Source organism: Sebastes umbrosus, chromosome 16 (assembly GCF_015220745.1).
Source record: "Sebastes umbrosus isolate fSebUmb1 chromosome 16, fSebUmb1.pri, whole genome shotgun sequence".
NCBI lineage: Eukaryota > Metazoa > Chordata > Actinopteri > Perciformes > Sebastidae > Sebastes > Sebastes umbrosus.
In genome coordinates this window covers 4542501-4569694 of record NC_051284.1, presented here as the reverse complement: position 1 = coordinate 4569694, position 27194 = coordinate 4542501, and the positions used below count along the sequence as shown (strand labels likewise).

The 27194-nt window shown below is 40.8% G+C and overlaps 3 protein-coding genes across 5 annotated transcripts in view; 1 reads left to right on the top strand and 2 right to left on the bottom strand.

The window, feature by feature from the left end:
• Positions 1 to 86: 86 nt before the first annotated feature.
• On the bottom strand, positions 87 to 4649 carry alkbh1 (alkB homolog 1, histone H2A dioxygenase). The gene is made up of 6 exons (XM_037747485.1): positions 4466 to 4649; positions 3256 to 3364; positions 2531 to 2693; positions 1707 to 1797; positions 1054 to 1247; positions 87 to 852 (listed from the first exon to the last, which is right to left on the bottom strand). Exons 1-6 carry the CDS (start codon positions 4601 to 4603, stop codon positions 396 to 398), a joined length of 1152 nt encoding a protein of 383 aa, XP_037603413.1. The 5' UTR covers positions 4604 to 4649; the 3' UTR covers positions 87 to 395.
• A 1870-nt stretch (positions 4650 to 6519) lies between these two features.
• Positions 6520 to 13415, bottom strand: ldah (lipid droplet associated hydrolase). 2 transcript variants are annotated; one of them, XM_037746665.1, is made up of 7 exons: positions 13258 to 13415; positions 11814 to 11955; positions 10397 to 10531; positions 10042 to 10211; positions 9624 to 9864; positions 8238 to 8320; positions 6520 to 8074 (listed from the first exon to the last, which is right to left on the bottom strand). In XM_037746665.1, the coding sequence occupies exons 2-7, from the start codon at positions 11953 to 11955 to the stop codon at positions 7886 to 7888; spliced, it is 960 nt and encodes a 319-aa protein (XP_037602593.1). In that variant the 5' UTR covers positions 13258 to 13415; the 3' UTR covers positions 6520 to 7885. The 2 variants fall into 2 exon arrangements, with proteins under 2 accessions (XP_037602593.1, XP_037602592.1); XM_037746664.1 differs by having other exon boundaries at positions 7851 to 8074; positions 11814 to 11962; positions 13258 to 13363.
• A 3749-nt stretch (positions 13416 to 17164) lies between these two features.
• Positions 17165 to 27194, top strand: part of apoba (apolipoprotein Ba) — a 26692-nt gene continuing 16662 nt past the window's right edge. The window contains exons 1-15 of one of the 2 annotated variants that reach the window (XM_037746662.1): positions 17165 to 17407; positions 18162 to 18203; positions 18821 to 18933; positions 19054 to 19199; positions 20468 to 20615; positions 20825 to 20977; positions 22340 to 22464; positions 22547 to 22623; positions 22729 to 23185; positions 24582 to 24726; positions 24843 to 24989; positions 25138 to 25349; positions 26565 to 26772; positions 26867 to 27037; positions 27193 to 27194. The exon at positions 27193 to 27194 is cut by the window's right edge and continues 202 nt beyond it. In XM_037746662.1, coding sequence (XP_037602590.1) covers positions 17350 to 17407; positions 18162 to 18203; positions 18821 to 18933; positions 19054 to 19199; positions 20468 to 20615; positions 20825 to 20977; positions 22340 to 22464; positions 22547 to 22623; positions 22729 to 23185; positions 24582 to 24726; positions 24843 to 24989; positions 25138 to 25349; positions 26565 to 26772; positions 26867 to 27037; positions 27193 to 27194 — 2204 coding nt within the window. In that variant the 5' untranslated portion in view covers positions 17165 to 17349. Of the gene's footprint in view, positions 17408 to 18161; positions 18204 to 18565; positions 18693 to 18820; positions 18934 to 19053; positions 19200 to 20467; positions 20616 to 20824; positions 20978 to 22339; positions 22465 to 22546; positions 22624 to 22728; positions 23186 to 24581; positions 24727 to 24842; positions 24990 to 25137; positions 25350 to 26564; positions 26773 to 26866; positions 27038 to 27192 lie in introns of those variants that run through there. The other variant, XM_037746663.1, reaches the window with a different exon arrangement.

Sequence of the window (27194 nt, the reverse complement as noted above, 5' to 3'; positions counted from 1 at the left end):
AAACAATATTAATCTCCTCAACTTTACAACTTTTACATTTCTTAGATTTAGACATTTTCACAGCTTTCCCAATGACAGCAGCACACTTTGGATTTAGACACTCAGCTTTAATGTCAGTGCAAAAGTATCCGTTTTCATAAATAGTCCAATAATTCCAAATGTAATAACTGTATCATATAACATATAGTCTTTGTAATCAATAGATAGGCGAAGTGTCTTTGTATCTTCCTGTTGTTGCTCTGATTGACCACGGCCATCTCGTGCCTCTGTTTTCCTTCAGTCTGACCCTCAGCAGTTAAACATTTGACTGACTCATCAGTCATCATTTCACTGGCTGCATGTGAGGACGTAAACAGACAGTTTGTTAAGTGAGTGTTCCGGCAGGTGGTCTTGTGTCATGTCTCTACAGTATCATCAGAGTCACAGCTACCACTCCTCTTCCTCTTCGCTCTCTCTCCGTCTGCTGCTTTGTCGTGGTACCCCACTGTCTGGTCTGCAGCAGTCCTTTGGTGAGAAGAAGGTGTTTGTGGGAAGCTCTGCCCGGGCCCCAGCACCTGTCTGACAGTCACATTCACTCTGGAGCTCTGGATGTACCTGGAGCACACGGCCCAGTCCTCCTCCGACACCAGCTCCACCACGGTGCTGTCCTGCAGGGACGAGGCCGGGCGGCAGCAGCCGTCTGTCTCTAAAGCTCCGTGTCCCCGAGGTGCTGAAAGGATGCGTGGGACGGCGTGGTAAAGGAGGCGGCTCTGTCCCGACATCACCATCACGTCTCCGCTGTGCATGTACATAGCGGTGGGGGGGTCCTGTCTGTGGAGGCCTCCCAGGAGGAAGATGGCTGACTGCCCAAAACTATCAGGAAAGACAACAAGATGTACAGTGAGGGGGGTTGGCATACTTATAGTTTCTGTAGTTAACCAGGTAATGAAGACTTCTTCCTTCCCATATTACAACATCCTGGATTGCTGGAACAATAAAACAAAACAAAACTAAATAACTATTGACATTGTGTGGAAGAATTGCTTCCTCTCAGCAGCGTTCTCCCCGCCTCACCTGAATGACAGCAGCGGTCGGCTGTGATCTAGTTCTGATTCATCCACATGGATTCCCAGAGATGAATCTGATTTGTAGAAGTTGAGGATTCCAGCCTCTGCGTTGAACCCCGGGAACCCGCAGGCAGCGGTTATATGCGAGGACAGCAAGTGGACATCAGCTGGGAAAGGAGTGTAACGGTCGGCAGAGTAAGTCTGTGAATGGAGCAACAGAGGAAACCGTTGAACTGTAATGTTGAACTACATAAAGCATAAACATTTATAAATCAGAGCTGAACGATTTTTGGAAAAATATCGAATTGCGATCATTTTTGACTGATATTGCAAGATGATTTGTGATGTTAGAGGGAATGTTTTGATGTGAATGTGCATAGAGCACTGACTGTGTGCTACATCTCATGGATCACTGGAGCTTCCAGTGGCCTTTAATTATTTGTTATTTCTGCAACTCAGTAGGGGTGTGACGTCAGACTTCACATCCTCATAAAAAAATACTACAAATATTTGAGATGTGAATGAACTAGAATTTTGTGATAAGCGGCAATGTAAATAATATACTGATAAACTGTATATTTATGATCAGAATATTGGTATTCATTTCTGCATTTACAACTCTACATCAATTGAACTCTAGCAACAGGACCCTCTGCTTACCTTGGTGTCCCAGTTGTAATGATATCCCAGAGTGACCCAGCGCAGCCTGTCAAGGAGAGTCTTTGGTTGTCTCTGTCCAGAGGGAGGACAGCTGTGGACGAATCAAACACGGCACACTTAACAGAGGCAGGCTGCTGGGAAGCACCACCAGTACAGTAGCTCAGTCCGTAGGGACTTGGGGAACCGGGGGGTCACCGGTTAAAAGTAGGGAGTGTGGACTGGTAGCTGTAGAGGTGCTAGTTTGCCCTTGAGCAAGGCACCGACCCCCTAAAACTGCTCCCTGGGCGCTGTATAGTAGCTGCCTTCTGCTCCTAATATATTAGGATGGGTTATCTAAATTTCACTGTGTGCTGTGCCGTGCACAATGTGTGACAATAAAATTGGATTTGCTTTTACACTTTTAAACTGGATGTGGTAAAAAGAGTACTCCACCACCGATTTAGTAATGCTCTCCTATAACATTGTCAGCAGGTTGAATAATGAAACAGCTGTAGGAACTAGAGCTGGACCAAGGTGTTCTAGGAAAATGTTGCATTTCAGACAGAGCAACATTTTAAAGGAACAAACAACATTTTAGGAAATATGCTTGTTTCATTTCTTACAGAAGAAGATCAATATCAATGTTATCTCTGTGTGTGCAGTAGATCTGTGAAGAACTGAAACTAGCTCTGCACATAAACGAGAAGCAGAGGGAAACTGATAGTCTAGAAATGTAGGCCTGAGTTAGGCGAGTACTTTCTACCTTCACTTCTTCAAGGCGTGACACAACGACAGTTAACTGGCCCAGGTTTGGGATTAGACAGATCCTGTCAGAATTGTCTCACCTGAGGCCATGAACACTCTTGCCCCAGATGTCCTGGGTGTCAGAGGGAGACATGTGCATGTCCAGGTTGCAGACATTGGGCTTCTGAGGGTAGTTCTTTAGACACTGTCTGACCCAGAAGGGCTGGGAGCCCAGCAGGAACGGGTTAGAGATGAAGATGAACCCTGAGCAACACACAAACAGAACAGCACAAGGTGAGAAATCGTGATTAAGATTACACCCATTATTATACACGTTAAAAATACTGATGTACAGCAGTATACCATAATGACAGAAGATGCTCGGACATTGAGTCGGGTGACAAATTAAAGGAAAAACCTGAATAAATAAAGGGAGAGATGAACTGCAGATGCTTCCACACAGAGCTTGAGGGCTTACCGAATGATGAATATGGAAAATGATGTCATATGCTACGGCCTTCACATTCACCAGATCTCAACCCAACCAAACACCTATGGGTGCTCTCCACCAACATCATCAGAACTCCACATGTGGGAATAGAGTTCCACACACTTGGACAATCTCTGAGCAGCAGCACTGAAGTGGTTCTGAAGGATCCTGCTGATGTTGCATTTTCCTTTCATTCATCAACATACATCTCTATTTCACTCCATGCCACCTTTCTCTCCAAGAAAATACTGCATTTAGTTTTGGTCTAAGAGTGTTGAACTCTTGGTTTTTGGTAATTAACTAGTCTGTCTGTCTCTCCATGTGTCCTGCGTTTACCTGGGTAGCCCTGCAGGCCGCAGGCTCTCCAGTCTCTGACGGGCTGTAATCCAACGCTGGCAGCCTCCACATCACTCACTGCACAAGGGTCCAGTACAGCTGGAACTATCTATCAAACACACAACACACACACACACACACACACACAAAGGAACAATCATTAGCTATATGTAAATACTAAGCCCAGACACAGCTTTCCCTCCCAGTCAAAGGTGGAGGCTGTTAGAGACCCTGTGAAATCTAATGCAACTCAATACAACATTATACAACATTAGAAGGTGTATCTAGTGTATTTTTCCACTGCTATTTCAATCTAACATGTGTACATTACACATACATGGGTAACCTAAGTTCAGTGGCATTATCTTAAATTTGCTGTTGTCTTTTCCTAACTCCTTATGAATTAAGTGCATCCTTCCCTGGCTCCTTTCTCCTATTAAAGTGACAGGTTGAGGAATGTGCATTTACAGATATCCACCAAGCTGTCACACTGCTACATTCATCTACACACTATTACGGGCAGTCCCAAAGCTTATATCTTAATAAGACCTTTTTATAATAATGAAGGTTATCTATATAGCACTCATCACAACGAGTGCTCATTAAGTATTTTACAAGGCAGACATAAAATAATAAAAGGATAGAATCTAATGCCAGATACACGCACATGTCCACATAGATTTACAAACAAATGTAAATGAATCTGAACGAGGTATATCTGACTCTAAACAGGACCTGTGGACAATCATCTCAGTGCTTTAAGACTAATGAAAGGACAACATGTAAAGTGTCTCCTCAGAGCTTATGAAGAACTGAACATATATGATGATGACCCATAGAGCTACTATGGAAGAGTGCAGTCTTATTATTATTTATTTATTTATTTATTTATGCATTTCTTTTTTTGTTCCTTGAATTATTTTCTACCCTCTTTGATTTGTTATTTTATTATTTAAGTTGTCTTTCCTATCCAATTGTGCCTTCCAGAGAGTTGTTGTTATTACTCTCTGAGTATCATTAAATAGCCCAACATCTCAGAATGACTAGACTAGTGTATGGATAACACTGTTCCCCTGTAGTGTCCTCCCTTCAGTCCTCTCTACTCTCACATGAATCAACACAGATCAGTGTCTGGCTGTAACTCGAACCCTCTCTGACATTAACCCGGGCTGACCCGGGTTAGAGTGGTTCTGGTCCGGCTCCTCCTCACCTTGTCACTCGGTCCACCTCTGGAGAAGTCAACGACCTCGCTGTAATCCGGCGGAGGGTTTCTTCTCTTGTAAAACTTAAATATCTTTCTAAATGCATCTTCTCCACTCTCCACCAAGGAGACCGCCATCTTGGCCATGACGTCATTCTTCTTCTTCTTTGGTGTTTATTGGCGGTTTGCAGACCAGCTTAAAGGAGCATTACCGCCACCTAGTGGACTGGAGTGTGGAGCAGGAGTTTAGCAGGGACATTAAATTCTCTCCATTATTCCTGTTGCCCATGTCATTAATAGAAGATTGTGTTCTTTTGCTAGCAGATTCCCAATGTAATATTTCCATCATTTAGTCCTGATATGAATTCCCTTCTTTCTTTGTCATACTTGCTGCACTCTATAAGAACATGCTTGACAGTTTCCAGTTTATTACAGTGTATGTATCGTCCAGTTGGGTGCTTGTTTGGTTTAATCCTGTATGTCCTATTCTCAGATGGGTAATGACCATCTCTTCCCTTGAGCTCCTACATCATGTTTCTGAATACTGTACAGATGTGTCCCTGTGTCACTTAAATCACAATATTCTAGCCAGGTTTTGTGCATGTAGTCCTTAATGATAGTTTCAACCTCTGCTTTACTTAAAGGGACTGTTTATAACTTCTTACACGTATAAATCAATCCGGGTCAGTGTCCCATGTGCGCTAGCGTGTGGCTACGCTGTTCAGACTCAGACTCCAATACAAACTACACGGAAGCACCAAAACCGTAAAGTTGTATCTAGTGAAGCCCGTCTTGCAAAACAGTGTTGGCGGCTGTCGGAGTACGCGGGAGAGACCGTAGCTTTGGTCTCTGCTGTACTCTGCTCCTCTGCCTGCCTTTACTCATACACCGCGCGCGTTACTCACTCAGCTCGCTCCACCTCTCACATTCGTGCGCGCACACTACACACTGCAGAAGAGTTAGTTTAGCTCTGAGAACATCTAGTGAATGTACAGTGGACGTTTGTGCAGAAATAAATGCTGCAGCTCCTCCAGACCAACAGAGGTTTCCTGTGTCTTGTGAAATGACGGGGCTCCGCAACGAGAAACGTTATCGTGTCCGACTGGGTGCTGGTGTCTCCCCTGTTCCCTCCGACCGCGGTCGGGAGGCTGAGGCAGGAAAAGCCAACACTTGGATCAGCATTGATTCATGGAGAGACCTTCGTCTGGTCAGCTAACATTACTGCCAAGCAGATAAAATATAGAGGGATGTTGTGGTTTTAGCTGACATGTGTCGCCTCACTGTTTTGACGGATGTTCGCTCACATTCATTTAGCGTGTGCACACGGGCGAGCGCGAGCAACAGGACACTAACTTTCGTTGACTTATGGCCACAGGTGTCGCTGTTACAACCAATTTCTCATTCTTACAAACAGTCCCTTTAACGATATTTGTATGTCAATTAGCCGTTTTAATGATCGTCTGGCCAATATATCTGCCTTCTCATGTCCTTCCACCCTTACGTGATCAGGAATTTATAGGAAGGAGATATTCAATCCCCTACGAGGCAGTCTGAGTAGCACATTGAAAACCTCATACAAGATGTCCTGCCTGCATGATGATTTTCCAGACTAAATGCTTGAAAGTGCTGCCTCCTGTCAGAAGGCTTGATTATTTTCTTCAACCCATTGTAATGCTAACAGTATTCCAGTTAATTCAGCTGTGTATACGGAGAGGTGGTCAGATATTCCCTTTTTCACTGCTACCTCACAATGAGGGCTGAATATAGCAGAACCTGTACGTCCAGTCTTCGGATCTTTTCAACCATCTGTAAATAAGAACACCTTGTGTTGGTGTTGGTCAATATGGTTTTGTACTATTTGTCCCTTTGGCATCAATTTGGGGTTGGTCTTTTCATTTTAGCTGCAGACTGGTATCTCTTTCTGCTACTATAGCACTTGTACTAGTATTAATACTGTCCTATATTTGATCATTTTTTTCTCAAATGTACATGTTTGGACATTTCATTGCATAACAAGCTTCCTGAAAATGTATGTTTAAATATGCAAATGAGGCATTATTTTATCAGATTAGTGCTAATCTGCAAACATTTCATTTTGATGACAAAACATAGTCAAAGGTTTTTACTGAGGGAAAAATCACTTTGTATTACTCCATAAATCAGAAAATACTGTCAACAGACAAAAAAAGATCCATTTTCTCCATGTTTTCAGGGATAAAATTATTTATATATACAGTATATCAGGCTCTGAATGATATCTGAACAAACCCTCTGTAAAAACCTTCAGAATATAGAGAGGAATGAAACTGGAAAGTTTGGTGGATGTCACTGAAGTGGAGATTTCTGGCTCAGAATCTGAGAGAAAAAAGCCTTTAAAAATATGGATTGTAAAATTCACTATGTTTTGACACTACATTTCAAAAAGTTTAACCAGCAGATATCACCATGAAACTTTCCCAGTTGATTACTGACAATAAGACAATTATATGTGTATTACAACCTTTCTGAAATGCTTTGTTGAAATATGTCAATGAGACATTATCTAATGTTAACTTTGGGTGAATTTAGGAGAAATCTACAGACACAAAGTGTAGTAAAATAAACACCTTAATGTGTACTTTGGATGTTTTCTTTCCACTAGTCTGAAATAAGACATGTCATAGAAGCAAAATAGCCCAAAATCTCAGAATTGACCAGTAGTGTCTCCCCTTAAATAATCGTTATATATACATCAAAACATACAGATCATGTTTTCACTACAGAACCAGATTGATCATGTTAAAGGTACAGGTGGTAGTATTACCTCAGTATAGTATAATCACTTTTCTATCATGCTTTTAAGTTCTTTCTGAGTGGAAACATTAAAGTTGAATAATGACTTGCTCCAGGTCTTTTAGCTCTTATCTTGTCATCACTTGTTCAGCAGATTAGTTCTTACAAAGTCTGTTTGTGTTTCAAATCCAAGTTACTACAGTGCATCATCAAATCACTATATACTAGTACTATACTACTATACTATAACTAGAACCAGTTTGGAATGAATATATTAGTATGTATATAAATAAAACTATTTCTTTCAGTCTTGGTTTGTGAACCATACAGTAGATAAGCTTCACTTGCTCTGTTATCAGTCCTGTCTGATGCTTTGTGTTTTCAGTGTGCTTGGAGCCCTGTGGTTAAACGGTTCAGCACTTTCCCCATCACTTTCCATCACAGCAAAGTACAATTAACACAAGTCAATCAATGAAAAATAAAAGGCATGGAAGATAAAAAGCAACATTAGGAACCACAGTACGCCATTCTATCAATAAAATATATTTAAATTCATATTTGATATTTCTTCAGCACTCCGTTCCATGACGTGTGCTGATAAAAAGTCCTCCAAGGCCCGGATGCAGTGTCATCATCAGTTCTCATGTCAGAGTGAAGTCATGTCCTCAAACCTCCACTGATCCATTCAAACACCATTTTGGCAACTTGTCTTCCTGTATCCAGGACGAAGGCGTGGCGGAACCCGTTCTCACACAGTCTGAAGTCTCCGTGAGGGAAGTCCCGCTTGATGTCGTGATAATACTCCACAGGGCACCAGTGGTCCGTCGCTCCGTAATAAAACAGAAGCTGAAATGGGAACACACAGATAGTTTACTGCTGGTGTTGACTTCTATGTTTAATACACAATAACAGCTACACAGAGAATTTTGTCTCATGTGTTTCTAAGTAGCTATTAAGTACAGTGATTATGTATATCACCATGTGATTATAGGTCCAGGCCTTTTCTTACCTTTTCAAGATGTTTCTCGATGGTTACGTTGTCTCTTTCCAGAACTTTCTTCATCTCCTGACCCCCCATGTACATGGCATTGGCTACAAAGAGAAACAGATCACACTGTAGTCACTGCTTTACATCAGACATCCTAGAAATAGTAAATGACACACAGGCTTGTAGTTTCACAACTCACAGAGTACATAAAAAAAGAAGATTCCTGTTTGTGTGTCGGGAATCAAATAGTAAAACTGACGGCTTCCTTTAAGCATTTTTTTAGCCCTACATTCTTCTGACCAAATAACATCTTAAAGGGTTACTTTGGTATTGTTCTACCTGGACCCGATCTTCCCATGTGTTTGTGTCTAACGGACTAATGGGGACAATAATTTCTGAAACTAGTCCAGTATTGATGGGGAGCGCTGCAGACGGCAGCTGCTCACAGGCTCCAATGGAATCCTATTGGGGCAAGCTGGTACCGTCATCTATGTCCACTAACAGTGCTGCTTTTTGCCATGACAGGCTCTGATTGTTATTATAAGTGTCTGATATTATGGAAAGAGTCTCGCTCAATGAGAAGCCTCGTTGTGAAATCTGACGAGGTGACGTGTTGCCACAAGGCAACGGTGGAATAGTGGAACAAATCAACGGTGGAAACTTGAGAGTTTATTGTGTTGGAGTACAGAAAGTGTAGCTCAGTGTTATCTAAAAGATTTTCAATGTCATAGCTGAATATTTAGATGATTTCATTCACAATGTGGATGAGTTCTTTGAATTTGATGGCCGCCTGTATTTATTTGAGCCAGAGTGTACAGACATTCAGATTTCACAACGACACTTGGACACAATAACAAACAGAGCGGATCAAGCGGAAGGTAAAGAAGAGGTTTTATTTCTCTGTAGGCTCCTTCTTCCATCATGTTCTCAGACACTTCTAATAACAATCTGAGCCTGTTGGTGGCAACGATAAGAACTGTTAGTGGACGTATCGTCACATTGACGCTGCTAACTGCTTACAGCGCTCTCCCTCAATACTGGACCAATTCCATAAAATCGTTGTCCCCGTTAGTCATTTAGGCACAAAAGAACCGAAAATACACTGATCTAAAGTAGGGCCAAAGGTTTTGCCCTTTTGGAACTAAGGGAATTAATGGGGCATTAACTAATTAACTAATGGGCACCCTGGACTTCTGACCCCCAAAAGACACAACCAGACCACACTGTCAACCACCATACCAAATTTGAAGTTCCTAAGTTAAATAGTTTCTGAGTTCTGCTCCGGAAAGGAAAAGGACGGACAGAAGGATCGAAGGACAGACGGAAGGACGGACACGCAGAGCGACTACGTTGTCACGGGGGTATAAAAAGAAGCATCACAGGAGTAAAGAGCAAAGTTTAACCAACCTGCACAGTCTCCACTGAGTAGACCTACAGTGGGCTGGACTACGGTGTGGTCCAGAGAGCGGATGCCACCTAACACCAGTTTGATCAGGCTGGCTTTGAGTCCCTCAGGCAGCAGAGAGAGCAGGAAGAGAGGCAGGTAGGCCACGTAGCGCATGTGACACAACACAGGGGTCATGACCTTCCCCTGAGGAGTCTGAGCCATGCGCTCGATGGTGGGGAACAGCATGATGGCCTTAATGACCTGTAGCAAAAAAACAACGAGGTTACAAAGCATTAACATGACATAACAGAGGTCAAAGATTCACAGAGATAACAACTTGTAAATTATGGAAACCCCTCTGAATATAAAAAGGGACTTTCTGTGTTATTCAATCTGCTTCCTTTTAACATGACGACCACACTGGGTATCACTACTGACCTTGAGTTCAGGATCTCTCTTCATCATGTCCAGAATAATGTAGCAACCGATGGAGTGTCCCACCAGCACCAGACTGGTTTCTCTGGGGACATGTCTCCTGAGGAAGGCCAGCTTGTGTTCAATCTGCCCGTTCAGACCAAACACGTCCCGCTCTTCTGCTGAGGATGCGTCTGCAGAGACAAAGTTAAACATCCACACTTGTCTCTGTCTGAAGGCAGAATCTTAACACCATGTTCAACTCACCTGGATTACACATTAATAACAACTTTCTAAGGTTAGGTGTGGTAGCGTAGTTATTCATGCCCTCTCTATTAATGTATTAGATTAACATGGGAACCCTGAGATGAATCTGTACCTTCGACCATGTCCATGGAGTCTGGTGGTGCACAGTGGCCAGCGTGGCTCACAGCCCACACTGGGTGGCGGTATCCAAACATACTGTGAAGTGTTTGCATGAAGGTTCTGTAGAAGCCCACTACACCTGGGTTACCTGTATGGAAGACAGCAGAAGATGAGCGCTTCCAACGTCTGGATCATTTAAACCAATCATGCTCCTCTCATGTTCAAACTTTCAGGATACTGAAAATAAAATCACCATGCTGTAAACTTCAATATGACATCACAGTAAAATGTTACAAACTGTGAAATTCAACATTAACTGCAGTTAAATGGAGACGGTTACATCACTTGTACTTCACTACTCATGGTGCTATATCAGTTCTACCTATTTTACAGTATGACAGAGAACACTGTTGATGTGTGACTGGGGACGACCTTTTGAAATATCTCTGCCTACAAAGAAAAGAGTGTGAGCTGCAGTTCCAGCCCACTGATGACTAGACCTGACTCCTACTGTACCACCCTCTGTGCCTTGTGTATGTACCCACCATGTATGTTCTCCTGTACTGTAGTAATACTACCTAGCCCCAATGTTTCTATACATTAGTTAGTTTGTGGAACCATGCAAGCACAGCATTAACTAAATTAATTAAAGACATAAATCAAGATTTTGATGCAGGTCGACTCTAACGAGTAGAATATGGTACTAGATAATGTCTAGATTATCATTTGAATAGGACACATATACTGTAGTTGTTATTCAGTTTTTACACACTATTTGTCTGCTTGACTTGCAAAGGAACAGGAAGAGAGAAGGAAAAGAGAAAAAAAGCTTTTCAAAACTGGCATCAAGCCGTGGATAGAGCAGAGAAGAAGCCCTGCACTTATTCCATGGAGAGTGAAGATGAAGGAGAATCAGGAGCAGATGAAGAGATGGCTCATCAAGAAGGAACTGATCCAGCTGATCATTTGTAAGTGGCCGACATTTGTTTTCAGTATATTTGGAATACTAATGAAAATATGTACATGGATCGTTTTTATATTTGTACATTTGATGTTTATTTCGGGAGAGAGTGTTTGATAATTTTGTTTTTATTTATTTATTTTACCTTTATTTAACCAGATAAGTCAACTGAGAACCAATTCTCATTTACAATGATGACCTGGTCAAGAGGAAGTGACAGAAGGCAAGGCCTTACAAGATATTAGAACATAGAACATACAGTATATACAACTAGTGCAATAAAACATTAGACAAATAAAACATCACAAAATATACAACTATATACGATATATATATATATATATGTAAAAATATATATATGGTATATATATATCTATTTATCTATCTATAGATAGATAAATAGATATATAGATATTAAACATTGGAGGGTTAAATGGTGAAATGAATCCAGAATCTTAGTCCAGCTCACCTGGGATGATGAGAAGAAGCACCTTGTTGTGTCCAGACTGTAACTGACAGGAGCCAAACTTGAGGACCTCTGTGACGGCTCCACAGCAGTAGACCCAGTCCGTCTGGGGTTCGTCCCTCAGGGGTGTCTCCATGTTATCCATCTCATTACATTAGAGGACAGAGGGGACAAAAATAAGTCACATTTAGGCCCTTTGAGGCCCTTTCACTCTCATAGTAAATAACAGTTTCATGCATACAGGTCTACACTGTATTATAATAATGTAATAATACTAATCATGTATTATCATATTACAGGCTCTAATAACACTGTATTATAATAATGTAATAATACTAATCATGTATTATCATATCACTGGCTCTAATAACACTGTATTATAATAATGTAATAATACTAATCATGTATTATCATATCACTGGCTGTAATAACAATATATTATAATAATGTAATAATACTAATCATGTATTATCATATCACTGGCTCTAATAACACTGTATTATAATAATGTAATAATACTAATCATGTATTATCATATTACTGGCTCTAATAACACTGTATTATAATAATGTAATAATACTAATCATGTATTATCATATTACTGGCTCTAATAACACTGTATTATAATAATGTAATAATACTAATCATGTATTATCATAATACTGGCTCTAATAACACTGTATTATAATAATGTAATAATACTAATCATGTATTATCATATCACTGGCTCTAATAACACTGTATTATAATAATGTAATAATACTAATCATGTATTATCATATCACTGGCTGTAATAACAATATATTATAATAATGTAATAATACTAATCATGTATTATCATATCACTGGCTCTAATAACACTGTATTATAATAATGTAATAATACTAATCATGTATTATCATATTACTGGCTCTAATAACACTGTATTATAATAATGTAATAATACTAATCATGTATTATCATAATACTGGCTCTACAGGTTGTCTATCAGGTCCAAAGGTGATGAGTTTCCTCCACGTCAAAGGTTAAAAAGCGAGTCGTGCACGTGTGTCAGTGCTATTCAAAGATTCATTTAAATACACTAACCTTAGTAATAATAATAATAATAATAATAATAATAATAATAATAATAATATAGTAGGTTGTAGACTAACACATGTAATAAAATAAGTTCATAATTAATGACATTTCAATTTGACTGATACAACCATTGCTAATTTGTTGCTGCTTAATGTAATATCTTATTTGTATTAATATGCACAGTTTATGATGCGCACCTCGCTCTAACAACATGGAGCCGTGTTAAATTGACAGATTTTCGCCTGGAGTCTGGTGTAGAGGAACACCAGCATTAGTTCAGACAACAGAAGCTGCTGATTATGAATCCTAGTAGCTCGTCTTCTGACGCTCGCTGACAAGTTGAACGTGAGCCGAAGTGAACTTTTACCTGTTGACAGTGAAAGGAATGAGATGTTATCCTCCCCGTTGACTCATCGCTGTCTCCTGCATAGATGTATACACAATGAACGGTCTCCTGTCTGCTCAATGTGAGGACTTCCTGCTCGATTGTGATTGGTCAGCTGAGCGTTACCATGGTGGTTACCATGGTTCCAGCTCCATACTGCCCTCTATACTGCTGGAGTGGACGTGGAGGAGAGGGGAATGGAACAATGTATTCAAATATTCAAATAAGCTTTATTGGCATGGATGTTCAGGTTACATTATTGCCAAAGCTAAATTACATATTAATGAATAATTACATTTCACAAGAAATAATCACAAAATAATCACAATCATAATATACCAAATACATTTTAAGTATACATTCTTTTACAGATGTAGTCAATCAGAAACATGTTCAAATCGTGTAGCACCTCTTATGGCAACAGTCAACATATTTTGCAGCTAATATTGCACATTGATTTTTCTCCCCACATAAGTATGGTATTTTCTGAGGATCGGGGAGATGGATGAACTCAGGTTATACTGTATGTTATTTATTTTTTCAAAGAAAACATCCTCTCACGTCCTTCTATTTCTCACAGCACAGTAAGAAGTGAGATTGTGTCTCCACCTCTCTTGTATAACAATGTGAACACAGCCTGGCCTCCCTGGGTAGTCTGTTCTGCCTGTGATGGCCTGTTTCTATGACCATGCTGTGTCCACTCAGTCTGGACATTGTCAACGTTTTTCTAAGTTTACTATCAGTCACGGTGGTCAGGTATTCTGCCACCGTGTACTCTCTGTTTAGGGTCAAATAGAACTCTCATTTACTTTGTGATTTGGTGGTTTCGTTCCAATATTTGATATCATTTTCTTTTTGTTTTGAGATGATTTGGTTGGGCCAGATTGTTTGGTGTCTGTCCTGAAGCCCTGGTGTTGGGAGGGCAGAGCTTCAGGACTAACTGGCAGAGAGGACTCTTTAGTAACTGACATATAGGCAGCGACCTGCTGTAGGCTGCTCTAACAAAACTCTAACGCAATATCTCAGGAGCACCTTGAGGACATTTTTTTTCAAATTTGGCACAAACGTCCACATGCACTCAAGGATAATAATAATAATAATAATAATATTATTCATATTCATGCAGGAGATGCAGCTCAAAGTTCTTTGACGTGATAGACTCCTTTCCCATTGGATGAACTGATTAGAGTTTGGTGGTCAAAGGTCAAGGTCAATGTAGTCAAGGTCAAACCTCACTTCCGTCCCATTGTGAACACGATATCTCAGGAATGCCTTGAGTGAATTTCTTCAAATTTGGCACAAATATCCACTTGGACTCAAGGATGAACTGATAAGAATTATGGTGGTCAAAGGTCAAAGGTCACCGTGACCTCACAAAACACATTTTTGGCCATAACTCAAGAATTCATCTGCTAAATATGACAATTTCACACAGATGTCTAACAGGATAAAATTATGAAGTGATGACATTTTGGACAGGCATGGACGGTAATTCTAATTGCAAATTGAAAACATTTTGAGGAAATTAGTTCAATTTTTAAATCTTTTTTTTTTTTTTTTACTTTTTTTGGAACATGAAGACATGTTTGGGAAATTCAGGTCATTTTTCAAAAATGAAGTAATTTTAGGATAGTGAAGAGTTTTTTTTGTTGAGAAATGAAGTAATTTAAGTTAATTTTGGAATGTGAAGACATTTTTTTAAACAGGTAGTTTATCAAAAATGAAGTCATCTTTATAAAGTGAAATCATTTTTGGAAAGTCAAGTCAATTTTGAAAAGTGAAGACATCTTTTGAGAAGTGAAGTCATATTTGTAAAGTGAAAATATTTTTGGGAAATTAAGTAATTTTTCGAAAGTGAAGAAATTATATAGGAGGTCAATTCATTTTTGAAAAGTAATTTTTAGTAAAGACATTTTTAGTAAAGTGAATTCAATTTTGAAAAGGGAAGTCATTTTTGGGAAATGTACTCATTCTGAGACGTGAGGACACTTTTTTGATTTTTTTGGAAAGTGAAGAGAAAGTGAAACACTTCAAAAAATGAAGAAAGCTAATAAAACCCCTTTTGTGAATAGGCTTAGCATGAGGTGGTGAAAGGTGAATACTGGCCAAAAAAATAATGGATTGTCCCATCTGGCAAAAACATTTATCAGCTACATGTTCCAAAACAAACTACTATGAGCTGGTCAATGTGACAAGCCTCACTAGCTCAGATAAGCAGGACTTCTTCCTACTACTTGGAGTAGGTGGGAGTGTGTTTGGCTGGCCTGGCTTGTTACAATGTGGACATTTGGTTCATTGATAAGATCGGTATACTAGGGATGCTAATTTTAGATTTTTTTTTTCTTACCGATAACCGACACTAGTTAACCGATTATTAACCTTTCACTGACAACATTAGTGCGTCTCATGCGGCGGTGCTATTTTTAGTGCACAACAAGCCGCTCAGCTGCAACGATAAGTCGATGCTCAAACAGGTTAAATCCATCATTTATCACCAGCTGCAGTGTATGAACACAACAGACGTCTGAGTCCCCGGTTCACCGTCAGGAGAGTTACTGTAGCAGCCATGATGCTGCGTGTATTGTCCCAGTAAGTCTCCAACGCATCATTTAGTTTAGTTCAGCAGGTTGTCAGCTGTGTGTCTGCCTGGCGCAACGATTGCGAGTGTCCAACAAACCGTGTGTGTGGTGGCGGTGAGAGTGGGGTTGTCGGTGGTGTTATAGCTGTGGACGTAGCTGTAGCATTGTGTGAGTACAGTTTATTTGTCGGTGACTAAATGCTACAACTCCTCAAGACCCGAGCCAACTTCCTGTATCTGTTACTCCGGCTCAGACTCCCCTAAGGTGGACTGTTAAGGTGGACCAGCTATTCTCCTTTAAGTGACGTGCCGCTCCTCTGAGTTTTGCTCAGCTTTTTATTTAATTTTTAATATTTCTTTTAACCATTTAACCGATAGCGTTAATCTGTTGTTAAAATGTCGGTTACTGCAGGGTTTAGACTGAAGCTGCAAGAAACTGCAATACCTGCACTGGCCAAAGTATTTTTTTATATATTTACATTTTTATATATTTTCAGACACACTTGAGATATTACATGAATGAGGCCAACATTGCATATCTGAAACAAAAGATGGTGCTAGTATAATGTCCTCTTAAGGTTTGAGTAAATATGTTTCATTCTCAGATTTTAAATTCATTTCATTCACTTTTCATTCACTTTTCTTAAATCATTTCTTAAACAACATGCCATATAAAATATATTACAATATAATATAAATAAACAAGAAACACATACAAGTCTTATAAAGGGTCACTACACTATACTGTGCTTTACTACCTATCAGTAAGTCATCATAGTGACCCATACATGAATTTATAAGAGATGAAAACAGCAGAAAAGTGAGTGGATATATGTCTAGGAAAGAAATTCCAACACAACTACCTTTGTGCCTTACTTTAAAAGATTACCGTCACTTAAAAATCGACAATATTAAAGAATAGGTTGAAGTTAGAAAGGAGACAGAGTCATTACTAAGGCTGTTCAGACCAAAACAGAAGAAACAAATGCCATAAATAGGAGAGATGTCCAATTAAAGGCTGTAGTCTGGATACATCTCTAAGTCTGTGTTGCTACAGTTACATTATTATAATTATTATAATTATTATAAGATCTCACCAGTAGTCTCTCTATAACCACATTGAGTCTAATATTCCATGAGTTATTGACCAAATCATAAAGTTGATTGTTACATTACCACAGTCTGGTTCATTGACTACAACTGCATTTCATTGTGCAAACTTGTATTAACAAAAAACAATGTATTTAGTAAGTATCTAGTAAAATCTATAAATCTTCACCTAGAGCTGCTAGTTACCACTCAGTAAACTTGGGGGCTAGTCAGAGTTTGTACTTTGAAACGTCCCCCCAGGCTTTGCTGGTCCTGTGTACCTCTGGTTGTCAGCAGGGCTGGCTCATGGAAGGACCTTATAAAAGATCTATGTAGAGGTGTTGAGGTATTAGTCAAGACTGAGAGGCTGAAGAACACAGAGGAAGAAACCCTTTTCCTTAAGCCCAATGATGGGTTACAGCGAGCTGTGTCTGTTACTGCTGCTGAGCAGCTACGCGTTGGCTCGTAAGTAGGAATCCATTTTCATTTGAAGTAATTGCATCGCGATCAAATTTGTGCAAAATCTTAAAAGCATTTTTTTTGGCAATAATTTGTCATTTGGATCAAACTAATTTGAAGTTTAAATGTGAAGACCTTTTTCTCAGCAGACATTTTGACTTGTCATCACAGCACGGGCGTTAATAACATGAATGTGTCCCAGTAAATCATGGCAGTGAGCCAGCATGACCAACACCAGGACCCTGAACTGTTCATTATTTACCTCCTGTGTATTTCATCTCAAAATGTCTTCAGTGAAGAAGGCCTATATAGGTGTGATAGCTCCAGGATCCCGCAAAGTAAATGGAACAGAGCCATCAATATTTTTTTATTTTGGACTCAAGTTTTGAATTGGCATTTCTTAATTTGATGTCGTGTTGACTAATATCCTTACACATGTGTGTGACCGTATACAGATAACAATGATTCAGTTGTTGCTCAGTTTGCAGTTTAACAAATATAAATCCATGTGTTATAAAATGATCCTTTCAATCAGTAAGAGAACAGAACATAAGAAGCAGCAAATAAAACCTGAGGAAAAAAATAGAGACCCATGACCAACCCATTGATAAATGAAGGCTTGGTGCTAAAGTCTGTAATAACCTCCATATTATTGCCACTGCTGGTGATTTAAAGGGACATAACACCCAAAATATACTCTTGCCTTAATAAACTTATGCTGATGAATCATTTCTATGACCCTTCACTCTTTGTTTTCCAGAGGACGGCAACGAAAATAATGAACAAACTTCAACATGTCCGTGTAAGTTGCTTTAAATACACATCAGTTATATTCACATTAAATGTCCATTACTCAATCAACACAACCTTCAACATCATTTTCTGAAGAGATTGTAATAGGAAAATATGAATGATGCTAAACTTATATAGTACATTTCAAAGGGTTGATAATGCCACCAAATTGGTGTAATTACAACACTCTGGACTTTGTCAGTTCCACTGAGGGGCTCGAGAGTGTGTGTGCATAAGGTAGATGGAGGGGGAGGGGAAGGGGCGGGGGGAGTGCTATGTTCTTGCAAACAGACACATTGACCTGCTAGCAGATCGATGGTGGTTGTGCTAAACTAACAAACACATGACCTGTTTTCTGGAGATAGCACCACGAGCTGATGGACTCTTGCTCCTTTGCTGTTTATGAAATAGAAGTTGTTCACCAAAAAATAATTTAGCTGCTACTGGGTCCAAAGATCTGCTACGACATGATAATGTATGAACAGGATGATCCTATACTGTAGGTGTGATATAGGAACATGACCTCGTCTTTAAAGGCAGGTTGGGCTTGAAATGATTTGATCAGAACTTAGAGCCAAAGATCTTAAAGAGTCAATATAACCATGTGGTACCATTATCTTATTGCAGTGGCATCCAGATTCAAGACCTATAGGAAATATGTGTACCAGTACACCACAGAGAGCAGAAACGGTGCGACGGGCATTGCCAACCTGAAGAACGGCCCTAAAGTCACTTGTCAGGTACATGCATGTTTACGTGTCCCACTTTGTCAGGTCACTTGATAACAGAACGTTCTTATCTGAGCTCAACTCCCTGTCTCTCCATTGACCCTATGTGTCTGCTGTCACATGAATCTTTAGGTAGAGATCGAAGTCCCCCAGCCGTGCAGATTCATCATGCACACCAGGGACTGTGCTGTCAGCGAGGTCTCTGACATGGATCCCCAGGGCCAGCCGGTCTACAGGCAGGCCCTCGGCTCTGAGGCCTTCCAGGCGGCCATGGAAAAGTTAGTGCAAGACATTCTTCACATGATCAGACATACATGTAATAGTACGGTTGTTTGTAAAGCGCACATACACTTTAAGTAAGTTGCATGCACGGTTTACTGGCACTGGAGATGCTGTCCCCCTGCCCAACGGCACTTCAGTGGATGTTAATGCAGGTCTATTTGTGATGTTATGGTACCAGTACTTGGAGCGGCCAAAAAGGATGAAAGACTCACGCTGCAGCAAACATTTCTCACATTATATTACACATCATATATCAAACAAGTCTTGTTGAATATGTGACGTGACCAAAGACAAAAAATGTTTCCATAACAGGTTTGTTGAGAAGCCCAATGGATTTCTGCTCAAAATGTTCCTGACCATGTTATGACCATAAGTAGTTCCGCTGTACAGGGAAAGTCACTCCAAAACGCATTGTAACACATTTATATTTATTTATTTAACCAGGCATGATTATAGAAATAGCAGAAATAATAGTAGAAATATGACCACTACTAATAATAATAGCAGCAGTGGATATAATCGCATGATAATAATAATAATAATAGCAGTAATAGTAGCAGAAATATACTATACATGAATGATCATGTTGCTCCGTAAAGTCTGAATGCGTTCACCATATCATAACCTAAAAGGTGATCATTATGTCACAACTTGTTTCTGTTGCCTCCAAGTAGCCACGTAAATATAAATATATAAATATGCTTGTCAACTGTCCTTTAAATATTAAGCTGCAGCCAGCAGCCAGTTAGCTTAGCAGGAAAACGGGAAACGGGGAAAGCTAGCTTAGCTCTGTCCAAATGAAATCCAGCTACCAGCACCTCAAAAACATCATGTCCTCGCTGTTAGGTTGCCAGGCAACCAGTGGAATTTCACTCCAGGAATTTCCAGCCAAGAAATAGTCCCCCACACAACCCTCAACAAAACCAGAAATTGTTGTTTATACACTTTTTGTATGGATTAAATAAATAAGATATAGCGTGTTCATTAGTGAGCTTTATAGGTTCTGGTATATGGCCATTCATTGATAAACATCAATAAATCAGATTTGAGTCAATGCGTCTTCAGTGTGAATAATTGGGATTCATGTTGTTGTGATGACATGTTTAGTGGAGAGACCGTGGGATGTTAGACCAAACAAATATTTGCAGTGGTGCACAAGCAGAACCGGTCTGGTCCAGGTTTCAGACTGAGCATAAGTCCCTCTGGTAGATCCATAGTGTGAGCCTATACTGATTTAAATGGCTGATGTATTTTCTTCACACAGGAACCCTCTGAAGTTCACCGTGGGGGAAGTCACCAGTATCCAGCTTTACGCCGAGATGGACGAGCCAGTCAACATCCTCAACATTAAGAGAGGAATTGTTTCAGCTCTCATGGTGCCGGTCATGGAGGATGAAGAGAACAGCCTCATGGTATCTTCTGACAACCCAAATGTTTCTTGCTCTCAGGTTCTCTCTTGGGAAAGAGATGTTAATCTCAATGAGACAGCCTGATTAAATAAAGATGAAATAAAAATAAAAATAAAATGAATGCACATGAAAATGAAATGTCTCCTGTATTTCAAAGCTAATATTCATGAGCTTAATCCCTCATTTGTTGTTGTTTTTCTTTTCTTTTTTAGAGCACAGTGCATGGCCAGTGTTTAACAGACTACCTGGTGAATGTCATGAAGGATATCGCCACAGATGTGACACTGTCCAGAGATCTGTCCCAGTGTGACCAGTTCTACAGCAGGGAACTAGTCAACAGCCCCCTGGCCCTGCTGCAAAAACTGGTGAGATATGAGTACTTGCCTCTTTAGCCTCCGACTGGATACTGTCTTCAATACCATTATACTGGGCGGCTGTGGCTCAGAGTTAGAGCCAGTCGTCGTCCAATCGGAAGGTCGGCGGTTCCATCCCCGGCTCCTCCACTCCTTATATCGAAGCGTCCTTGAGCAAGAACTGCTCCTGAAGGCTGAGCCATCAGTGTGTGAATGAGTATTTAGATTAGATACTGATGGGCAGATTGGGACCTTGCATGTAGTGTAAAGAGCTTTGAGTGGGCAGGAGACTAGAAAGTAGATATATAAATGCAAGTTTAAGTCTATTGTGTGTTGAAGGCTTTAGTAAAATATGATAACCTTGCACGGCAGCTATGTCGCGATGTCACGAGATCACGCAAGAATCGCAGGACCAAATGTCAAAAAACGGAAATCCATCTTGTCAGGCTTCAAGTGATGTATTTGTGTCCGGCCAGCCATAGCACGGACCAATCAGTGAGGAGCTACTGGCAGCTACGGGTGTGGTTTAGGTGTGTGAGACGACACAGAGGTGACTGTTCGTTCTAAACAACAAGGGCAGCTCCTGAAGAGGTTAGTGTAGATGTTGCAATAGCATCAGTTATACGAACTAGAGTGTATTTCTTCATCGAAAGAAGAGTGGCACAGAAGTCGTTAGTTTGACAGATAGTTCATCCTGCCCTTTTCCAAACAGGAGTTCTACGAAGACAGTATGACTTTATTAAGCCAATCAAGTCTCATGTTGTCTTTGTAGAACTGTTCTGAAAGGAGCATTCTCTTTGCTTTCTTCTACGTACCTGAAGGTCAAAGGTCAGTAGACTCCAATAGATGATCATGAAATATCAACGAGTTTAAATTCCTTGGCTCTCTGGATCTCTGCCAACCTTAAAATGGAAAGCAGTGCTTTAAGTTGGTTTATCAGAGATCAAACTTTTTGTGGAAACTCAAAAAGTTTGGAGTTTCAAAAGGCGTTGTGATCCAATATTTTTAGGTCCAGTTGTGGAAAGCGAGCTAACTTTCATTATTAGTTTGTCTTGGTTTGTTTCTGTTTGATTCCTGCATTTTGTGTTATCGCGAGAAGCCAGCTGCCTTGCAAAGTATGTGGAGGCATGCGAGAAAAAAAGTTTTCTTCAAGAATGGTGAGCAATTGGTATACAAATGGTCATTTTGTGGGTGAAAAATAACTGGTTCCATCCCAGTGAACTGCTGATCATTGTACATAAAGTGGTTACTTTCCAGTGTCGGTCTAAAATATGTGACATTTTGGTGCACATGTTTTCAAAAATTTAAATAAAATTTGATTGTGACTTGAAACATTAACATTAATACACAAACATTGTGGATTTTTGTTTCCAGCATCGCCCCATCTCTAAACTGATTACAAGCACTCAAAACTGCAACTACCAGTTTGATAACAAGGGAAAGCACATCATGGCAGCCATCTGCATGGAAAAACACATCTACCTGCCATTTACCCATGAGTAAGTCATCATCTGAGTGCAGATTTGTGTGTATATCATATACTGTTGTGCATTTTGCATCACCTTCTAATCTGTTTTGCAGGGACAATGGATTATCATCTTTGGTTACCCAGGATTTCATCTTTCAAAGCTCCAGAAGGATCAACAACAGAATATTTGGTAAGTGATCATTTCAAGCATGTCTGCTGTGCCTAACATGCATAGTTTTAATTCACATCTCTTATTGGGAAATGCAAAATGAATACGAAATATGTGTGTACACAGATGTGAACCCCAGCCAGAGCAAGCCACTCCACTTTGAAAACCCTGAGGATAAAGCTCCAGTCCAGACGAAGGACGCTGTTCTGAGCACCCTACAGGAACTCGTAGCTTTAGCAGGCACAGACCAGGGTCAGAAGAGGACCAGCCTTTTCCATAAGCTGGTGTCCAGCCTGCGCGTTCTGAGGAACGAGACCCTGAGCCAGACGGTCACTGAGATGTTGGATATGTCACGCTGGCTCACCTGGCAGGCCCTGTTCCAGTGTGGAACCACGGAGTGCACCAGCGCCATCCTCCAGGCTATCAGGACCATTGATGGGTTGCCATCAGAGGTGGACGCTGTAGTCTATGGGCTGAGTCTACAGGCTAACCCTGATGCCGCACGTGTCCGAGATATGCTCAGCATGGCTCAGTATAGACAGAGCAGGGCAATCATGTATGCTCTAGCCAACACAGTCAAGAAGTAAGTAAAATATTATATTTAGCCTTAAAAAACTGATAGTTATGACATAGTCAGTTATGTATCCATACACCCATCCATTTTCTTCCGTTTATTTGGGGCCGGGTCGTGGGGGCAGCAGGCTTAGCAGGGAATTCCAGACGTCCCTCTCCCAAGCAACATATTCCAGCTCTTCCTCTTCCCAAGGCGTTCCCAGACCAGACGAGATATATAGTCGCTCCAGCGTGTTCTGGGTCTACCCCGGGGCCTCTTACTAGTTGGACATACCCGGAAAACCTCCAAAGGGAGGCGTCCAGGAGGCATCCTGATCAGATGTTGAACCACCTCAGCTGGCCCTTTCGACGTGGAGGAGCAGCGGCTCTACTCCGAGCTCCCTCTGGATGTCTGAGCTTCTCACCCTATCTCTAAGGCTGGGGCCAGCCACCCTACGAAGGAAGCTCATTTTGGCAGCTTGTATCCGCGATCTCATTCTTTCGGTAAATACCCAAAGCTCATGACCATAGGTGAGGGTTGGAACGTAGATGGACCGGTAAATCGAGAGCTTTGCCTTCCAGCTCAGCTCCCTCTTCACCACAACGGTCCGGTACAGCGCCCGCATAACTGCGGACGCCGCACCGAACCGCCTGTCCATCTCCCGCTCCTTTTTTCCCTCACTCGTGAACAAGACCCCGAGATACTTAAACTCCCTCGCTTGGGGCAAAGACTCACTCCCAACTCGGAGGGCGTAATTCACCTTTTCAGATCCTGTCCATGAAAATCACAAACAGGATCGGTGACAAGGGACCATCGTTGCCATTCCACAGGCACTGTCCCCGACCTCCACACGACGAATGTCCAGAGCCTTCAGCATCTCAGGGCGAATCTAATCCACACCCGGCGCCTTGCCGCGAGGAGCTTTTTGACTACCTCAGCGACCTTAGCCAGGGATATAGATAAGTCTTCAAACTCTGCCTCCTCTATTGAGGACGTGTTGGTCGGTTTCAGGAGTTACTCAAAGTGCTCTTTCCACCGCTTGACAATATCCCAAATCCAGGTCCACAGTTCTCCTCTCCTGCTGAACATAGCCTGAGTCAAGCCCTACTTTCCTTCTCTGAGTCATCTAATGGTTTTCCAGAACGTCCTTGAGGCCAAAAAAAGTCCTTCTCCATGGTCTCCGCAAACTCCTCCCATGTTATGTGTGGTAGTTATGTTTTTTTATAAATATTACTATATATTTATTTTTATATATTTCAAATGTAAAAGACCTGCAAAATTGTAATAAAGCAAAGCCCTTTGTGCTGCTACACAGGCTACACACTGCTACAGGTGAACACTAGAGGGAAATACTCTCAAATGTAACGTTTTAGTCTTCATCCAAACCAGAGCATCTGATTCTATGTTCTCCGTCTCTGGCCCACAGGTTCCATAACGCAGAGGTTACTCCAGTGGTCACAGATGTGTCAATGTTCATGGAAACACTCTTAAATGACTGCTCAGGAGAAATCCTTGATGATGGCTCTGACTCTCCCGCTGACCCCAAAGAGATGTCCTTCCTTGTACTGAAGGTACTAATCATTCAAGCATCTAACTGACTGTATTTCTGGATTGGGTCAGCTATTGTCAGGGAATCGGACTCATGGGTGCAGTCCCCAAATGAATCCTTTTTTTTCCTGATCTCCAGGTTGTTGGTGTCATGGGTCAAGCCATGCAAGCTGTCAGCCCCAGCCTGATTTCCTCCATTCTGCGGTGTGCCAAGAAAACCGACATTCCATTGTCAAACCAGAAGGCAGCTATACAGGCCTTTAGGTTGATGGATATTAACGATGAGGTACGACTGCTTCATACTAACACATTTAACATAGTCAATGAAGGGTGATGATGACCTCAGCATATGTTATGGTATTTAACTGACCTTTTTTAACAAATCCACATATGTGCAGTATGGACGTTGTAATTTAACATTTGGTCAACCACAGGTCAGAGACATTTTCCTGGAGGTGTACCAGGATGCTCAGAGCCCTGTTGAAAAACGTGTAGCAGCCTACCTGATGGTGATGAAGAACCCAGACCAAGCCCTGGTTAGAGACATCCTGAACAATTTGGAGAATGTGAGGGACGAGCACCTCAAGAGCTTTGTGGTCTCCCACCTGAAAAACATCCGCAATTCTGGCGAGCCACAAATGGATCAGTGAGTAGTTGGCCAGCAATATTAACTAGTTAATTAACTGTGCAATAATATTTAAAGCTTCTTGGCACATGCAATTGTCTACTGTTGTGATAAAATAACACATGTCAGAATTCTTATTATATTAATATAATACCAAAGCACAAAACCACAGACCAACAGAGCTAGCGATTAGCAGCTACTTAGTGAAGAAATTCAAACAACTAGCAGCTAAAGATCCAGGTATTATTCTCCAGAGTTGGTGGAGATCAAAACAGAACTAAAGGAAGAGTGAATACTAATCTTACATTTATTAGGTGGTCACAAAAACAAGTGAATGTTGCCATGTTTCTGCTGGACATGGGCAATTTATTGCTAACCCGTTAGCCAAAGTAATTCTATAACTTGATTAAAGCTGAAGTAGGCGAGATTGGAGCAAATATGATTAAAAAGGTTATTTTTATAAACGGTCGCTATATCGTTACAGTAATACATGAAACAGGTAACCTGAAAAAAATCATGTTCCTCTGTGTCCTCCGTCGCTCCTAACGGCATCTGCAAGATTTCACAGACCGGAGGAAAACAAGCAGTAAGAGCTGATCTGAGGTCTGCTATCCATCTGCTGTCTATGAGGGCTGGCTGTCAATCCCTCGCAAACTCCGACCAAACGGTCAAACTAAACAGCGCTGATCAAATATGGATCAATATTATGTTACATTAATGCCTATTTCTCGCCTCAAATGTTTTCAGAATCATCTTGTAGTGCACGGTTTAGCTGATTGCACAGCCAATAGGAACGCTCTCTCAATGAAATGACCTGTGATTGGTCAAAGTCTCCCATCACGGGCTAGATTTAAAGCCTGAAAACAGAGCCATGAGGAGGTGCAGGAGTATAGTTTTCTCTCAGAACACTTGAATTACAATATGCTGAAAGGTTATTATGGAATTTTTGCCCATGTTGCCAAAAATATACTGCCTACTGCAGCTTTAAATGTTACCGTAATGTGTTCAATCAATGGATGCAGATTTAAAGATAACCCCTTTTGTATATTTTCCTTTTAATAAATCAAAGTCAACATAAGGATGTTCAGTGGGATAATGGTGACAATGGTGTTTTGAATCATTAAAGGGACAGAATCATTTTGCCGACAGCCTCTTGATTTGAGAGAGAAAACGGAATTATTGTTGTTTTGGCACTGTGTTGTCTTACTGAACTGTTCTTTATTTTCCTTACTAAAGACTCAGGGAGTACATTGAGTTGGCCTTGACAGACCAGCTATCACCCACAAACGAGGTATTTGATGGCAAGTCAAGCAATTACAGAATAGAATCTCCCTTGGGCTCAGTGCAGAGCAACATCATCTTTGATGCCATGGACACCTTACCTAAGGAGGTTATGCTGGAGACCACGCTAAAGGTTTTTGACTACAGCTATGACATCTTTGAGGTATGTTTTCAATAGCATATTTGTTATTATGTGGTGAAAACACACAAATTGGGTTTGTAAAGATTTTTAAACATTCAAAATCTCCCCCTTCAAGGTTGGTGTTGAAGGAACAGGATTTGAACCAACAATCGATGCTCTCTTCGGAGAGAACGGTTTCTTCCCTGACTCCATCTCCAAAGTCATGTACTGGGCAGGTGACAAAGCCAAGATGTTAAGAAAGGTTATGGATAATATCACCCCTGAAAGAGACAGAATAAATAGACAGGTGAAATATTTTTTGGACACATCATACAAACTGTGCTTGTCTACGCTACCACATGAATAAAACCCTGCCTCTCCAACTACATTTTACTTGGTATGGAAGCTTCGTTGCGCATGCATGGCCTGAAACTAACACATACACTTACAATATCTCTCCAGGT

What these genes read in the sequence shown, in the direction of transcription:
- alkbh1 (XM_037747485.1), bottom strand. Translation starts at nt 4,603, where the DNA reads ATGGCCAAGATGGCGGTCTCCTTGGTGGAGAGTGGAGAAGATGCATTT. An exon ending in CGGCCTGCAGGGCTACCCAG is followed by an intron (nt 2,694 to 3,255) that starts GTAAACGCAGGA and finishes TGTGTTGCTCAG; the next exon opens with GGTTCATCTTCATCTCTAAC. An exon ending in CGACCGCTGCTGTCATTCAG is followed by an intron (nt 853 to 1,053) that starts GTGAGGCGGGGA and finishes CTTTCCTGATAG; the next exon opens with TTTTGGGCAGTCAGCCATCT.
- ldah (XM_037746665.1), bottom strand. Translation starts at nt 11,955, where the DNA reads ATGGATAACATGGAGACACCCCTGAGGGACGAACCCCAGACGGACTGG. An exon ending in CTCCATGGACATGGTCGAAG is followed by an intron (nt 10,212 to 10,396) that starts GTACAGATTCAT and finishes TTGTCTCTGCAG; the next exon opens with ACGCATCCTCAGCAGAAGAG. An exon ending in TCGAGAAACATCTTGAAAAG is followed by an intron (nt 8,075 to 8,237) that starts GTAAGAAAAGGC and finishes TTCCCATTTCAG; the next exon opens with CTTCTGTTTTATTACGGAGC.